Source organism: Mytilus californianus, unplaced genomic scaffold (assembly GCF_021869535.1).
Source record: "Mytilus californianus isolate M0D057914Y unplaced genomic scaffold, xbMytCali1.0.p SCAF_5, whole genome shotgun sequence".
NCBI lineage: Eukaryota > Metazoa > Mollusca > Bivalvia > Mytilida > Mytilidae > Mytilus > Mytilus californianus.
The window spans coordinates 34,339,098-34,353,742 of record NW_026262701.1 but is presented as its reverse complement, the minus strand read 5'-3'; the positions used below and the strand labels follow the sequence as shown (position 1 = coordinate 34,353,742).

The window sequence follows — 14,645 nt, the reverse complement described above, 5'->3', positions numbered from 1 at the left end:
TACAATTTTTTTTTTGTGGATTTGTGGGTAGGGTTAAACTACAAGTTTAAATACTAAAAGACATGCAAATCTTAATTACAATTGATACTGTGGATTTTATTTTCGTGGGTACCAATTTTCGTTGATTGGGGAAATCTTGCATTTTCGTGGATATTTGATTTCGTGGTTCTGCCAAAGTCTGCATACATTCTTACTGAAAATTTGGAATTTGATTTTGTTGTACATTAAAATTTATGGTTCCCGGGTTGCCATGAAATCCATGAAAATTGGTATCCAATGAATGATAATGAATCCACAGTATGAGAAAATGATAAAAATAACAAGTATTATTACCATTATATGCAGTTAGATGACTTACAGTTTTGTTATTATCAGGATGCATTTGTTTTCCTTTTTAAATGGGCTCATCTGCGTCTTAAGGATGTTCGCTACTCTGTTTCAATATAACAGGCTTTTTAAAAGACTTTTATAAATTGATAGTATATAAATAAAGGAACTAAAAAAGCAGAAAAAAATTAAGGGTCCGTGTGCTTGTTTTCGAGATATAGGCCATTGAAAATTTGGCGGGAAATAATTCTCTCTAGACTTTTCATACATTTAACATTGGCATCCTTTTTCTTTAAAAAGATATGAAAAAATAACAAGGATTTTATAGCATTTTCAAATATGGCTATTTAAACCATATGTAATAAAATTATAAAAAGAAAAATAGGGGTTAGCAGGCAAATTTTTTATTGGCACTAACATGGATAAAACTAGAGGATTCCGAATATCTGACAAAAAGTCAGAAACAAGAGTAGCAAACATCCTTAACTATAAATAGATTTGTTGAGAGCTGTATTATCTTTTCTATTATTAGAGTCCTGTGGTTGATTCAGGTGATCCACAACAACAAGATGCTGCTCTAAAAATTCAAACAGAATTCCGTCGTCATGACGCCGTCAAAAAGGTTGAAACCATGCAGGAAGAAGAAGCTGCCTTAACAATACAATCAAGTTTCCGTGGTCACCAGGATAGAGAAAAAGTCAAACAAATGATGTAAATTTTATACTTTATTTCCAGAGTTTTGGGGCAAAATCTATTTTTTATTTGCACTGTAACTGGTATCTTATATTTTTGACATTTTTTATGTCTTTACGCTTTTACAGGAGATAAATTTTTAGAAAACAAGACAAACCAGGAAAATATGCAAAAATTAAATCTGTTAACAATAAAAAAAATAGAAAACAGAGATTATAGATGAAAAGATTCATCGGTTCTCCATAGATTGATCCTAACACTGAGAGAAAAAAGAATTAAGAATTTCTAATGAAGGAGGTGTAATTCGCATTATTTAGAATGATAGAACCTATATGTTTATTTCTGTTCGAAAATATTAATTCTTTCTGAATAGAATTGTTCCTTTAACTACTCCAATAACTGGTGTGTCAAAGTTCTACATGTTTGTCTCATACTGAAAATGGTCATACAGGAAAATAATCCAGAGAAAGTTAGACTCATTATTGATTCATTTGTTGCCATATAATGAAATAAGTTCAATTTTTTATGTACTTTTGCATTGTAAATGTAGTCTGTATGGCCAATTTAGACAGAGTATAATATATTTTACACAGTGTAGAAAAAGACCCAACACAACCAAAAGGAGAGGAGGAAGAAGTAGATATAGATTTAACAGATCCTGATGTAGAACAAGCAGCCATCAAAATACAGGCAGGATTTAAAGGCTTTAAAGCAAGAAAAGAAGTCCAAACAAAGGTAACATAGAAACTCGTGCAGTGCTGTTTGGGGGCAAAAGTGTGCAAATATTCTGTAATTGTTTGAAATGTGTTAAAATAGAATTGTTGTTCTATGTTTTTTCTGTACTAATACACCTATTGTTGAAGTGTGAATACTCTTACTACGGTATTAAAAGGCAGTGAAAAGTTTGAAAAAATGTTGGATGTAAATCTAATTATCTCTAAAAGTGAATCTTTTATGAAAAGGAAAGGTTAAAAAAGTCAAAGATGCACAAACCTTCAAAATATTCAAACGATAGCTTGTACTTGTTCTGTGACACCATCATGCAATCATATGTGCTGACATCTTTATTTCCCATAAAAACATAAAAATTCACATGATGAAGAAAAAATTGTCTGAAAATAATTGCAGAAAATTTTATGCTATTATAGTTGATATACTAAGCATTAAAGACATGTTCGAAATTAAAGTTGATATTTCTTGTTTGTTTGTAAGTAAGGAAATTTTCACAAAAAAATGAATTCCTGGAGATCTGAACATGCAGTAGCCTTTTTCCTTATATATATGATATCATATGGTTTAATTATTAGCTATTTTATGCTGACTGTTTCAAAGGTTTTATCAAATTTACCCCTATTAAATACTAGGACGGATCATCGACAGATATAGATTATCCTCATGATGAAAATGAGACACTTGTTTCTAATGTAAAAACTGAGGTAGGAGCCATAGGGGGAGCCACTGCAGAGGCCCCTAAGGTGGAGGAAGAGGAGGAGGTTGATATTGACTTAAATGACCCTGATGTTCAAAAAGCTACTGAACAAATTCAAGCAGGGTTTAAAAATTTCATGAAGAAAAAGAAATAAGTGATTCAACAATATGAGGGAAGTTCTCAAAACATGATCTTATTGTTTATTTTAAAATTGGTAAAAAGTAATGATTGCAGTATTGGATCACAAGAAAAAGGCCAGGCCATATGGATTTAACTCATTGTTTGTTTGAAATGTCACAATTTTGAGAACTAGAGATTATTTAACTGAAACAGGATCTGATCAATAAAATCATGTTTATAAACCTTGTTGATCTTTCTTGTTGGATTTTAAATTATTTGAAGTTTTGAATTGTTATATTGATATTTATTAAACATTTGACTATGTGATATGATTACACAAAAAATTAAAAAAATCTCAGATTATGATTAAGTTGCATATATTTTTTACACCCAGCCACATAGATACTTTTTAAAAGTTACAGAGTTCTGTAAGCTTTTTTGTGTGGTCAGTAGTTTGACAAAAGTGATTTACATGGAAGGTTTTCTGTAAGCTTATTTGTGTGGTCAGTAGTTAAGTGATTTACATGGAAGGTTTTCTGTAAGTTTGATTTTATGTGTTAAAGGCAAAATCAAAGGAACCAGAGGTTAAAGAACAAACTGAACTTGACAAAGCAGCAACCAAAATACAAGCAGGCTTCCGAGGCCATCAGGCCAGACAACATCACAAAAAACCAAAGGTTCATCTCGCACAATCTGTAGTCAGACCTTTAATCAAATTCTTTCATATTTATACTGTGTATTTTTTATACATTAACAATCTTTTGTACAATATGTAGTAAATGTATAATCCTATCACTAACAATATGACTTGATGTCATTATGTAGCTTTATATTTAGAGTTAACTAAGATACTCCCTTAATGCTATTAAAGAATACTAATCTGGTCATTAATGGTTGGTGTTGTGGAAAAATTTCTTTTTTCTTCCTTGAAGAAATCAATACAGTTTGCCCTCTTGATCAATGATATGGCCATATCAACTGTTTAAATGAGGAGTTTATGCACTGACTGTTTTATTGAGAGATAACTCATTATTTTAAAGTGTTTATAGCACAACAAAAGAGTTATCTTAAACTAACCAAAACTTTAAAAAAAAATCAGTAATCTCCCATATTTGCCTGTAAGGTAGTGGTGTATTGATGAAACTTTTAGTGTACAAAATTATTACCCTATATTTCACAGCTGAGATGATGTATTGATTTCAGATTAACACTTAGAAATGTATTTTTACGCATGCAATTGTATATTACTCAATCAGCTGTATTTGATCTCAAATTGTTAAGAAATCAACCACAACACTACCTACAACACCATAGATAACTCTCCCAACTAGGGTATATATAAATATAGCTTTAGTCAGAGGATGCTTTACTTATCTACTTTATCTATGGAGCTAACAAAGTACATGATGTAGAGTAGCATGAAGATGGTATATCTGTGCAGTTCATCTTTATTTCAAAATATTTTATATTGCAAATATGACAATGTTTTTTGTCATACAGTCACACTATTTTTTTTTAAAACCCTATTTATTTACGACAACTCTACAAGCTTTTACTTTGAAATATATTATTTTTTTTATTTCATCTTGAATTCAGCCCATCAATATTAGAAATAAATTTTTGCCCATTTAGCACTTTTATATTTGTAAGGGGAAAATGAAATTTAGCTAACTTGTACCTTTTTTTTTGTATCCCTCAAATCCAAAGAAATGAACATTTTATTGATTCTATCTGATTAAAGCATAGACCCTGTGTCCTTGCTTTCACTGCAATGATCTGACAATACCTGTTCTTGGTTTTGAAGACCTTTAAGTATCACAGGTTTTGTTGTAATGATACACTACTTCACAAAAATTTGGTATACGAACTTTCATTGGTTGACCTTATTATGACCAAAACAGAAAGTAGAATGGAGATTTGTAAGATCCTTGTAAATGAAGTGTGGACACAGGATTTGTATTTCATTAGTTGACCTTATAATGACCAGAACAGAAAGTAGAATGGAGAGTTGTTAGATCCTTGTAAATGAAGAGTGGACACAAATCTGTACCCTCAAGGAACTACTTCTAATTTTTAGTATCTCCGACAGAATTTTAAGGAAATTTTGAGTTACTGTTAAATTTTATTCTTACCATAGTTTAGACAAGAACATCAAGCTGTTTAGTATATAGCCCTCTTTTATGCTTTATTGGTAGAATTCTTCAGATTGTTTTATATCTGATGTGTAGATTAAATGGCTTTCTTTGTCCATTGTAGGATGTAAAATTTGTTATGTGGTATATTATATTAATATTATGCTAGACCCATTAGTAAAAAATAAATTTCATGGAAATTGCATATTTTCTAAAACTGAAAATCCTCATAACAAAATATATACAATAAGATTTTTAAGTCTTTGGTGCATCATTTTTCTTGGCCTCATTTCACTAATTATGCATATCTTGCATTTCTACTTGTGTTAGCTATAAATAGTTATCTCAAACTTTCATTGCATGTTTTTTTTAAATTTATTCATAACCTTATAAATATCATTATTAACACTTAACCTAATAGAAAAACAAAGGATATGGGGTATCCATAGTATGTTTCAGAATTTTCTATAGATTTCCTTTCACATATAAGTCATTTATATTAATTTGAGAAATATGTGAGTTAAATTTGTTTGCTTTAGGCCATATATTATGTTTCATAATTTTCATTTCACTGTTTTGGCCTTATTGATCATGTGACCTTTCACACTCCCACTTAGCATCCATTTGATTTTTATATCCATGGTAATTCTGTTCACATATTCCATAAACTGCCTTAAAAAAAAAGAGCCAAAGCTGGCAGGCACGTTTTTTGTTTACCACTTTCATTTAATTATAATTAGCTTTATGACCTAAAACCCAAAATTGTTTTTATCTTCAAAGTTCTGAACATTGATAGGTTACTTGAAAATTAAATGAATATGGCACTCAGTTTCTCCTTTGGTAAAGTACATGTATGATTCTAAATGTAATTACTACTAACCTAACCATTCAGTAAAGCTATCTTCTGCAAACTAAGGTAAATACATTGACATTTTTTTTTTTAAATACAGCCCAATCAATTTTAAACCAACCTCATTCCAAAATTTGGGGACATGTGGGATCTGATTAAAAAAAGACAGTTGTCTAATTTTGTTGCAGTGGTACTGACCTGCTAAGGAATGATTGATTTAAGGTGAGGAAGACTCAAAGTCTTTCAGGACAAATCTACTTGTTCCTTGGTCACCCTAGTAAAAATCATATAGTGTCAAGACTATGGCAAATACTTTGTTTCAATGAATACTATTTCTTAGCAAATACATAAAAACAGAATTATTGAAGCATGTGTAAAAATTTGTGAAATAGCTTGTTTATTTTTTATGGTTTGTTTGTTCTAGACAGTCAATGAAAGTTATTTTTAACTTGATTTTATATGTTTATTATGTCACTTGCTCTTTGTATTAGTTTGATTAGAAACCTGTATCTTTACACTTTACCAGAATGATTCTAATGATGAAATTGTAACTGTTATTGTTCCAATTAGAATTTCTAATAATTAAATAGAATTAGAAGTTAATAGATCATACGTTCAATGTCACAATTAGTCAATAGGCCATTTAAATAAAGGTTTAGAAAACTTTTCATAATTTGCTTTGCTAGAATAGGGGATTTAACTCTAAATGCATTTGTTTGAATGTCTCAATTTTTGTGTGTATGTGTGTTTTGTTAATAATTGCTAACTTTTGAGTTTTGTTTGTCTTTGTGTAACTCAAGTTTGATGTGTGATAACATTCCAGGAAAAACAGCCAGAAAGCAAGGAAGAAGAAGTAGATATTGACCTTAATGATCCAGAAGTGGAAAAAGCTGCCACAAAAATACAAGCAGGGTTCAGAGGTCACAAAACACGAAAAGAAATGCAAAGCAAAACTGATGTACAGGTGTGTGGATCAATTTGACCTTGAGTCCCACCTTAAGTGTTGTCACTTTCAGTATTTCCCAGAATTCATAATCCCATGATTTTTTGTTGGCCTTTTGAAAAACCTTGACCCTACCTTTTGTTGTAATGACTGTACTTATTTCCCAGAATTGAATAACCTTTGATAGTTTGCTTTAGATTGGCTACTTATGCTTTTGATTGAGCTATTTATAGTTTCTGGAATTAGAAAAAAAAATAATCCTTAAATCTTTGTTCTTGTTCTGTTCAACAAAGAAATGTCAAATTTTGTATGCACTTTTGTAATTCGTAACAGTTTCATACTTTCCTGACCTACTTTTTATATTTCATCACAAGTCATCTGCTTGGTTTAAATTAGTCAAAATTAAATATGATTTCAAAATTCATATCTTACTCTTCAGTTTGCTATTGTGATAGCATGAACAAATGCAACCATATCTGATGATGTCGCAAAGAACAGTTTATTTTTTTATCAAAAAGAATTTTAAACATGCAGAAATATTGTTTTCAAGGTCAAACAGAATAATGTAAATTTTCATTAGATACAACATATTTTCACTCTTGAAAAACGGCTCTGAATTTTGTCTTGCATGTAAAAAAGTTGAATCAAATTCTTTGGAGCAATGGAACCTTTTAATAAAGGTGAAAAAACTTCAGTGCATATAAGACTTAATATTTCTCCGTTAAATGAAGGCTTGAATGAGATTGTACTATGCTATATTCATATTTTCCACTGTAAAACAATTTGAAGCATTTAAAAGGAATAACACCCAATATTTGTATATAGTAATGTTTCAATTAATTTCACAAGTTACTTTGTTATCTCCCTTTTCATTTTGTGGACTGAAATAATCAAAATCAGATTTTACCATATTACAATGAAACCTGTCCAGTGCAGACTATACCCAGCATGAATTTTATATTTTATTTTCGTTTGCATTGTAATTTAATAACTGTTTTATAAAATATCGGTTCTTGTGAAGTGTATCCATTCCTTTTTGTGAAGCGTATCCATTCCTTTTTTATAAGTTATATATTCAATTGTTAGTAAAATAGTTTATTCTCTGCTATAAGATCAAGAACTGTCATCCAGTTGAAAAAAAAACTCATGTGTTTTCTCATATCATTGTGTGACAAATTAATATGCCTAATTTTTAGTGATGCTAAATTCTGTTTCTGATTATTTTTAATGAGCTTTTAAATATGTATATTATGGATTATTTTGATAACTGAAGGGGTAAAAAAAATATTCTATATTTTATAACACTAACCATTGGATTTTCCGATAAAATCGAAATAAATTCTATTTATTTGGGGGTTTAAACTTCAAAAAGTCCATAAAATACTGAATATTTTGATGAGTGTAATGGTTTGTGTGAGCAATATTAAATTCACAGTGTTCACATTAATTTTACATTGTGTCTTTTGATAGTTAATTAAACATTTAATTCCACACAAGTGTTTAATAGCAATATCAACTTTTTGCACTTCACAGTCTGAAACAAAAGTAGACCAAACTAAACAGTCTGAAACTGAGGAAATTGATATTGACCTCAATGACCCAGAAGTAGAAAAAGCAGCTACAAAAATACAGGCAGGGTTCAGAGGTCACAAAACACGAAAAGAAATGTCAAGCAAAACTGACGTACAAACAAACCAGGTTGGTAAATTGAACCAGGTATCTTTCTTCATTATATTCTACATCCTCAAATTTATATATTCAATTTTACAAGCTGTATTGTTAAGAATGAAAATTGTCACATCTCAAAGAAGTTTGCGAATTATTAATGATTCATTTGAACCATACACAAACTCCATTCATACACTTAGGTTGATATTATATACATGTGAGATTACATGTAGCTTTATCCTTTGTGGTGATAATTTGTGACGTCTTGTTTTCCTTGCTCTTTGCTTAGACAAATGCTAGACACCTTAAAATTTTAGAAACAATTAGTTCGACTTGATTTTTGTGCATTTTAAGATCTGAAAAGCTCTAGCACATGTATCTAAGTGTTTCGTTATTCCCTTCCTCTAGCTTCTCTTAGCATTTTTTATAATTGATTGAAACAGATGTAAATTTACCAAGAAAAAAGAAATAAACGAAAGAATTGATGCTATTTATTATAGTTTTGATTATTCCTCTTTCTTCACAAGTATTGCTTATATGCTCAAAGTAAGAGACTAGAGATATAAATATAATTTGCAAATTTTTTTAAATAAACCAATAAATTTATTGCATTTACAAAAAAAACCTTTCAAGGAGACACTTTTCTGACTAACATGTAGAGAGCAATTGGAGACTTTAAAAAATATTGTGTCATTTGATAGCTACGGTAATACCAGTAGATTCATTCATCGCAATAATATGTTTGATGTGATTATTTGTACCTAATTTAGTAAAATACAGTTGAGCAACTCCATTTTGATATAGGTCACAGTATTGCAATCATAACATTTGAACATTTGGCTAATTCCTTTGTTTAGTTTTATTAACTGTTTATCAAGTCAAGTTTTTATGGTATCATATCTCAGTCATTTTGTAGTATTGTGAATTATGTGTCATTATTATATAATTATAATATAACATAATCAGTAAGAATGAAGCATGACTTCATAAATGGTAATTGTGAAAAATTATGATTAAGTATGCATGAAGTATATTGTTAGTTTCAGATATCTTAAACCAGATTAGAATAAAAATTGTCAAAGAGGATAATTGGGATTCCTGCAGAAACTATTGATTCCGCAAATTTTATTGAATACTTGATATGTTTCTACACACATTTTTTTTCTCTCTCTGTAATTCTTGGTTGCATTTTAAATACAATTTGATAAAAAATACAAAATAAGTTTACAAGGTTTGAGGAAATGCTGCATATGAATTAATTCTTATTATAGTCAGAACATCTATGGAATGCCTGAGATATGAATAAAAAAAACTGTCTTACAAATGTGTTAAAGCAATAATTAATTGATTACTGTGGATTCATTTATGTTTGTGGATACCAATTTTTCAGGGATTGGGGAAAAATTGAATTTTCTTGAATATTTGATTTTTTGGTTCTGCCAAAGTCTGCATACAAACCTATGAATGGTTTTACACTAGTCATTTTTGGGCCCTTTATAGCTTGCTGTTCGGTGTGAGCCAAGACTCCATGTTGAAGGCCGTACTTTGACCTATAATGGTTTACTTTTACAAATTGTGACTTGGATGGAGAGTTGTCTCATTGGCACTCATACCACATCTTCTTATATCTGTAGTGAATTTGTCCTCCTTTGAACATTTAAAATTCATTGTTTACCTTTACTGATGAAATTTATGAAAATTGGTATTCCACGAATAATAATGAATCTACAGTATGCACTATTTGTGACCATCCTGCTACACTACTTAGCTTGCTACTTACATGTCTCATCGTTTGTTGTTTCACCCTCATTTACATACAGGAAACAGAACCACAGAAAGAGGAAGAAGTAGATATAGATTTAAATGACCCAGAAGTTGAAAAAGCTGCCATTAAAATTCAGGCAGGCTTTAAGGGTTTCCAAACTCGAAAAGAAATGCAAAGCAAGGTTTGATCCATATTCTATTTTTCATCATTACATAGTAGTTTTTAGTTAAGCATAATCCATGTCCACAAGTTTATAGCAAAGGAGTTATTCTTCGTGCGTGTTTATCACATTAGTTTTTAAATCATTTTCTTCATAATTTAGACATGTGTTCATACAAATTTATCACTACTCTGTGGATATTAAGGTTTGCACAATTATTTAGTTCATACAAATATCTCATTACTCTGAGATGATGGAGCACAAGTATTGTTTTTGGTTGAAAACAACACAAAAACAGAAATGGAATAGCTTTAAAATGTGTCATTTTATTTGTAGATTTTACAGATTCATGTATACGTCATAAATGGCCGTATGAATAATATAAAATTGATTTTACCAGGCTTATAGCAACTTAAAATGATTTTTCCAAACTTACAGGAACTTCTTCTGCTTAAATGGAATCTTACACTTTTATTGTTACTAAAATTAAGCATTATCTACTTTAAACAAATATAGTCTGAGGAGAAAGTACCAGAGAAAAAGGAAGAGGAGGAGGAAGAAGTAGATATTGATTTAAATGATCCTGATGTTGAAAAAGCTGCCATTAAAATTCAGGCAGGCTTTAAAGGTTTCCAAACTCGCAAAGAAATGCAATCGAAGGTTTGAGAATTTTTTTCCGTTTTATATCCATGCCTGCCTTGTCTATTTCAGTTTCTCTGTTTTATAATATTTTCGTAATACATATTTATCCTTGTAGTCTTATAGTTCCTTCATTAAACATACTAATAATTGTAGATATAATCCATAGCTTGAAAAACATAAAATGTAATTTCTTAATTTCAGCTGCAATTTTTCTATATATGTGTTTTTAACCTATTTTCCCTTTCGTTTGTCTGTATATATATATGCCTTTTTACTCCATATTTGTAAAACCTGAGTTGGTATATTATTCTTATATATGTATCACTGCCATATATATACATTTGTTCTAATAATCTATATTGATTAAAACATTTTTAACCCATTTTTATGCTTGTGCAACTTCAATAAAGTTGGGATTTATTAATAAGAAATATTATATGTTGCTGAAAGAACAATATTACTAGATAAATATACCAATCTCTTCAAAATGAATTTGGTTTTAGTGATAAATGAATAGGATTATATAATCTGCACAGTTTAATGAATTTAGGACAGAAATGTCAGTTGTGATGTCACTGTGATATCATAAACATCCTGAAATTGCAATATAATTCCTAAAAGTGGCCTTTCAAATATTGTTTTTGACAAAATATTATATGAGCTAAGGCTCCACACAAAAGATATATGTTATAAACATCTTTCTATAAGATATCTTTATAATTAGGCTTTTTCTCATAACTAAATATAAACACCAAGCCCTCAAAATGGGACTTTTTTTGACAGTTTTTGATAAACATAAGCAAGAAGAGTGATGCTCTAAAACAGAAAAATTCAAAATATAAATACATATATAATTTTTACAATTTAATTGAAATTTATACAGATTCTATGTCAATGCTTTGCTAACAATGATCTGACATGGCTCTATTCTACTTTCTGTTTTAAAGACCTATAGGGATCTTCTTGTTCTGTCATAATTATATAATGATACTCGTTTTCGAAATTTTGAATGTTGAAATTTCATTGGATGATGTAATATATGCCAAATCAGAGAGTAGAACAGAGTGTCACATCCCTGTTAGCAAAGTGTGGATACAGGATCAGTATTTTATTCAGATTGTAATATTTCAAGGATAACCTATCAGTTTTCTTTCGGAAAGAATTTGATAAAAAAATATAGAAAAAAATTTTCCTGTGATTTCTTATTTCTGTAATTATGTCTAAAAAACATTGGAATCGAAGAAATAACCTGTTAAAGTTGAACATGGGAGACTAGTGACATTAAAATTGTATGAAATAAGGAAAAGAGATTAATATAAAATAATTTGATCAGGTTATTTGTTGAAAACTAGGCATTTCTTTTTCCTACTTGCATTCAATTTTTATAACATATATAAAATCTATTCTTTATTTTCTTGGCCATCTTAGATTGAGAATGCTTTTATAATACATGTATGCATATTCAAGTTGAAATTTTGAATAATTTTTCAAGTACTTATTACCATTTAATTACTAACAAACTCATATTAGATTGTTTTTATCTTATTGTTTATAAAATGTTATAGATATTCTAGTTATGAAAGTCAAGATGTAGACAACTATCATTCTCCTTATTGAATCATTCAGTTTTCATGTGAAAATAGTCTGTTCTTCATTGATAAAGTTAAAGTATATATTTATATCTGAGTAAAGTTTTACTTATTTAATGAGGCATCCATAGTAGAGGAATACCAAACATTTTTCATTTGATCGATAGGATGATAAATCTGACTTTAATTATGGGTTGCCTTATAATTATCCACATTATACACTGACAAATAATCTTTAGATAAGGACATATGAGATTACTCTTTATTTTTGGTGTATACCATAATTGTGCAGTTGTTCATTTTGAAGTATGTTCATTTCTTTACATTTCAGTGTATAAGTACATGTATGTAGAATGTTTGCAGTTTTGTTTAAAGTTATTTTTATGTTCCTATAAAGATCCAGATAATTATACATTAGATACAACATACTATTACAGAATGCTTTATACTTGTGGGGGATTTGTTTGTCTTAAGGAGTAGTTATTCTGCTGTCATTTTGATGAGACAATTTTTGCTGGAGTTATGGGACTTTGACCTTTATTTTTACATTGTAACACAATGATATCTTGTGAAAGCAACTCTTCTGAGAGTGTTTCCAAGAAAGTTTTCATACTTGGTAGGATTGTTTGTTGTAATGCATAGCTGAGCATTCTGTACCGTCATTTTGATTTAACAATTTCTGCATGAGAAATGGACCTTTGACCTTTTCTTTTCAATTGTAATGCAATGACACATTGAGAATGGACTCTACTTGGACTGTTTGCCAGAAATCTTTCATACATGGTAGGGTTATGTGTCATTTTGTTTAGGTGTCAAGCTTTACCATCATTTGGATAAGACAATTCTTGCATGTGTCGTTTGACTTTGAATGTTTTTTTTATCTATTGTAACAATGAAACTTTGTGAACACAACTCTTCTGAGACTTTTGTCCACTATTTTACTGATTTGGCAATTCTTGCTGGAGTTGATGGACATTGACCATTTTTGGGGCAATATTTTAACACAATGACATCTTGTTGATGGAATTCCTCATACATCATATGCCAGAAAGCTTTCATACTTGTGTAGTTGACCAAACTGTATATTATCTTTTGACATTATCTGATAGTGTTATTGGACTTTGATTATCTTGGACTATTTCAGCATGCCTTGTGACTCTATTTGACACTACACGGTGGCAAGGGACATTTTTACAGCTTATCAATCATGTTTGAATAAGAGGCATTTGCTGTACAAAGTTTAATTTATTGAAGTATATTTATTATTATATGTATTCATGCAAGTGTTTCGTTTAGACTGGTGTTTGTTTTCTCAAGGATATGGTTAAAGCAGACATTACTGTACATAACAATAGATAAATAATGTAAAAAATAATTACAAAAGTCATGAATCAAATGTAAAATTTGATCATTTCTTTGCATTATACTCTGTTATGTTTAATTCATCAAAGATTTATTGTCAGGAGAGTTTTGAGTTACAATATACTTTAAACATTCTGTATATATTAGCACTGAGGTTTTCAGTCAACAGAAGAATGCATATTTTTTTATCAGTGTTTGAGTTTGATATTAATTAGATTTCATAAATGGTTCATGCTTATTTGTGTTTAAACTATCATTCATATTTGCTTGTTGAAATCTTTGCTTTGCCTCTAGTTGATAATCAGTTCATGGATATATTCAGCAAAGTTTATTTATTATATCTTATTTAATAGTCTTCAGATTTTGATTTACTTGATTGTCTTCGGGACTTTAATTTTTCATCTTGGGTTAAAGTCTGAGAAAATAATTGAATCATTCTTTTTCAGAAATCTGAAACTGAAGTAAAGACAGAAGAAAAGAAAGAAGAGAAACAAGAGGAAGAAGTTGATATTGATTTAAATGATCCAGAGACTGCTAATGCAGCACTTAAAATTCAAGCTGGATTTAGAGGCTATAAAACACGAAAAGAATTACAAGGACAAGTAGAGGAGGGTAAAACGAAAGAATCAGAATCAAATACTGAATCTAAGGAGGAAACAAAAACTGATTCCAAAGAGGAAGGAACAAAAACTGATTCCAAAGAGGAAGGAACAAAAACTGATTCCAAAGAGGAAGAAACAAAAACTGATTCAAAAGAAGAGGAAGTTGATATTGACTTAAATGATCCAGAAGTGGAAAAAGCGGCAACGAAAATTCAAGCAGGATTCAAAGGATATAAAACACGAAAAGAAATGCAGGAAAAAAAGAGTGATACATCTGTTGAAAAGAAAGAGGAAGAAAAAACAGAGGAAGGAGAAAAGAAGACTGAAGGTGAGAAATCGGGTCAAGGTCAAGAGGAAGAAATA

The 14,645-nt window shown here is 29.8% G+C and overlaps 1 protein-coding gene across 13 annotated transcripts in view; it reads left to right on the top strand.

Moving 5' to 3' along the window:
- Nucleotides 1–14,645, top strand: part of LOC127701221 (abnormal spindle-like microcephaly-associated protein homolog) — a 62,675-nt gene that overhangs the window by 13,135 nt on the left and 34,895 nt on the right. For 7 of the 13 annotated variants that reach the window (XR_007981890.1, XR_007981888.1, XR_007981886.1 and 4 more), the window contains exons 3-10: nucleotides 860–1,038; nucleotides 1,614–1,755; nucleotides 3,133–3,246; nucleotides 6,375–6,515; nucleotides 8,028–8,192; nucleotides 9,983–10,108; nucleotides 10,604–10,747; nucleotides 14,127–14,610. Coding sequence is in view for 7 of the 13 variants with exons in the window: in XM_052205032.1 (XP_052060992.1) it covers nucleotides 860–1,038; nucleotides 1,614–1,755; nucleotides 3,133–3,246; nucleotides 6,375–6,515; nucleotides 8,028–8,192; nucleotides 9,983–10,108; nucleotides 10,604–10,747; nucleotides 14,127–14,610 (1,495 nt within the window). In the remaining 6 variants the exon portion in view is untranslated. The remainder of the gene's footprint in view (nucleotides 1–859; nucleotides 1,039–1,613; nucleotides 1,756–3,132; nucleotides 3,247–6,374; nucleotides 6,516–8,027; nucleotides 8,193–9,982; nucleotides 10,109–10,603; nucleotides 10,748–14,126; nucleotides 14,611–14,645) is intronic. The other 6 variants (XM_052205033.1, XM_052205034.1, XM_052205035.1 and 3 more) reach the window with 6 other exon arrangements.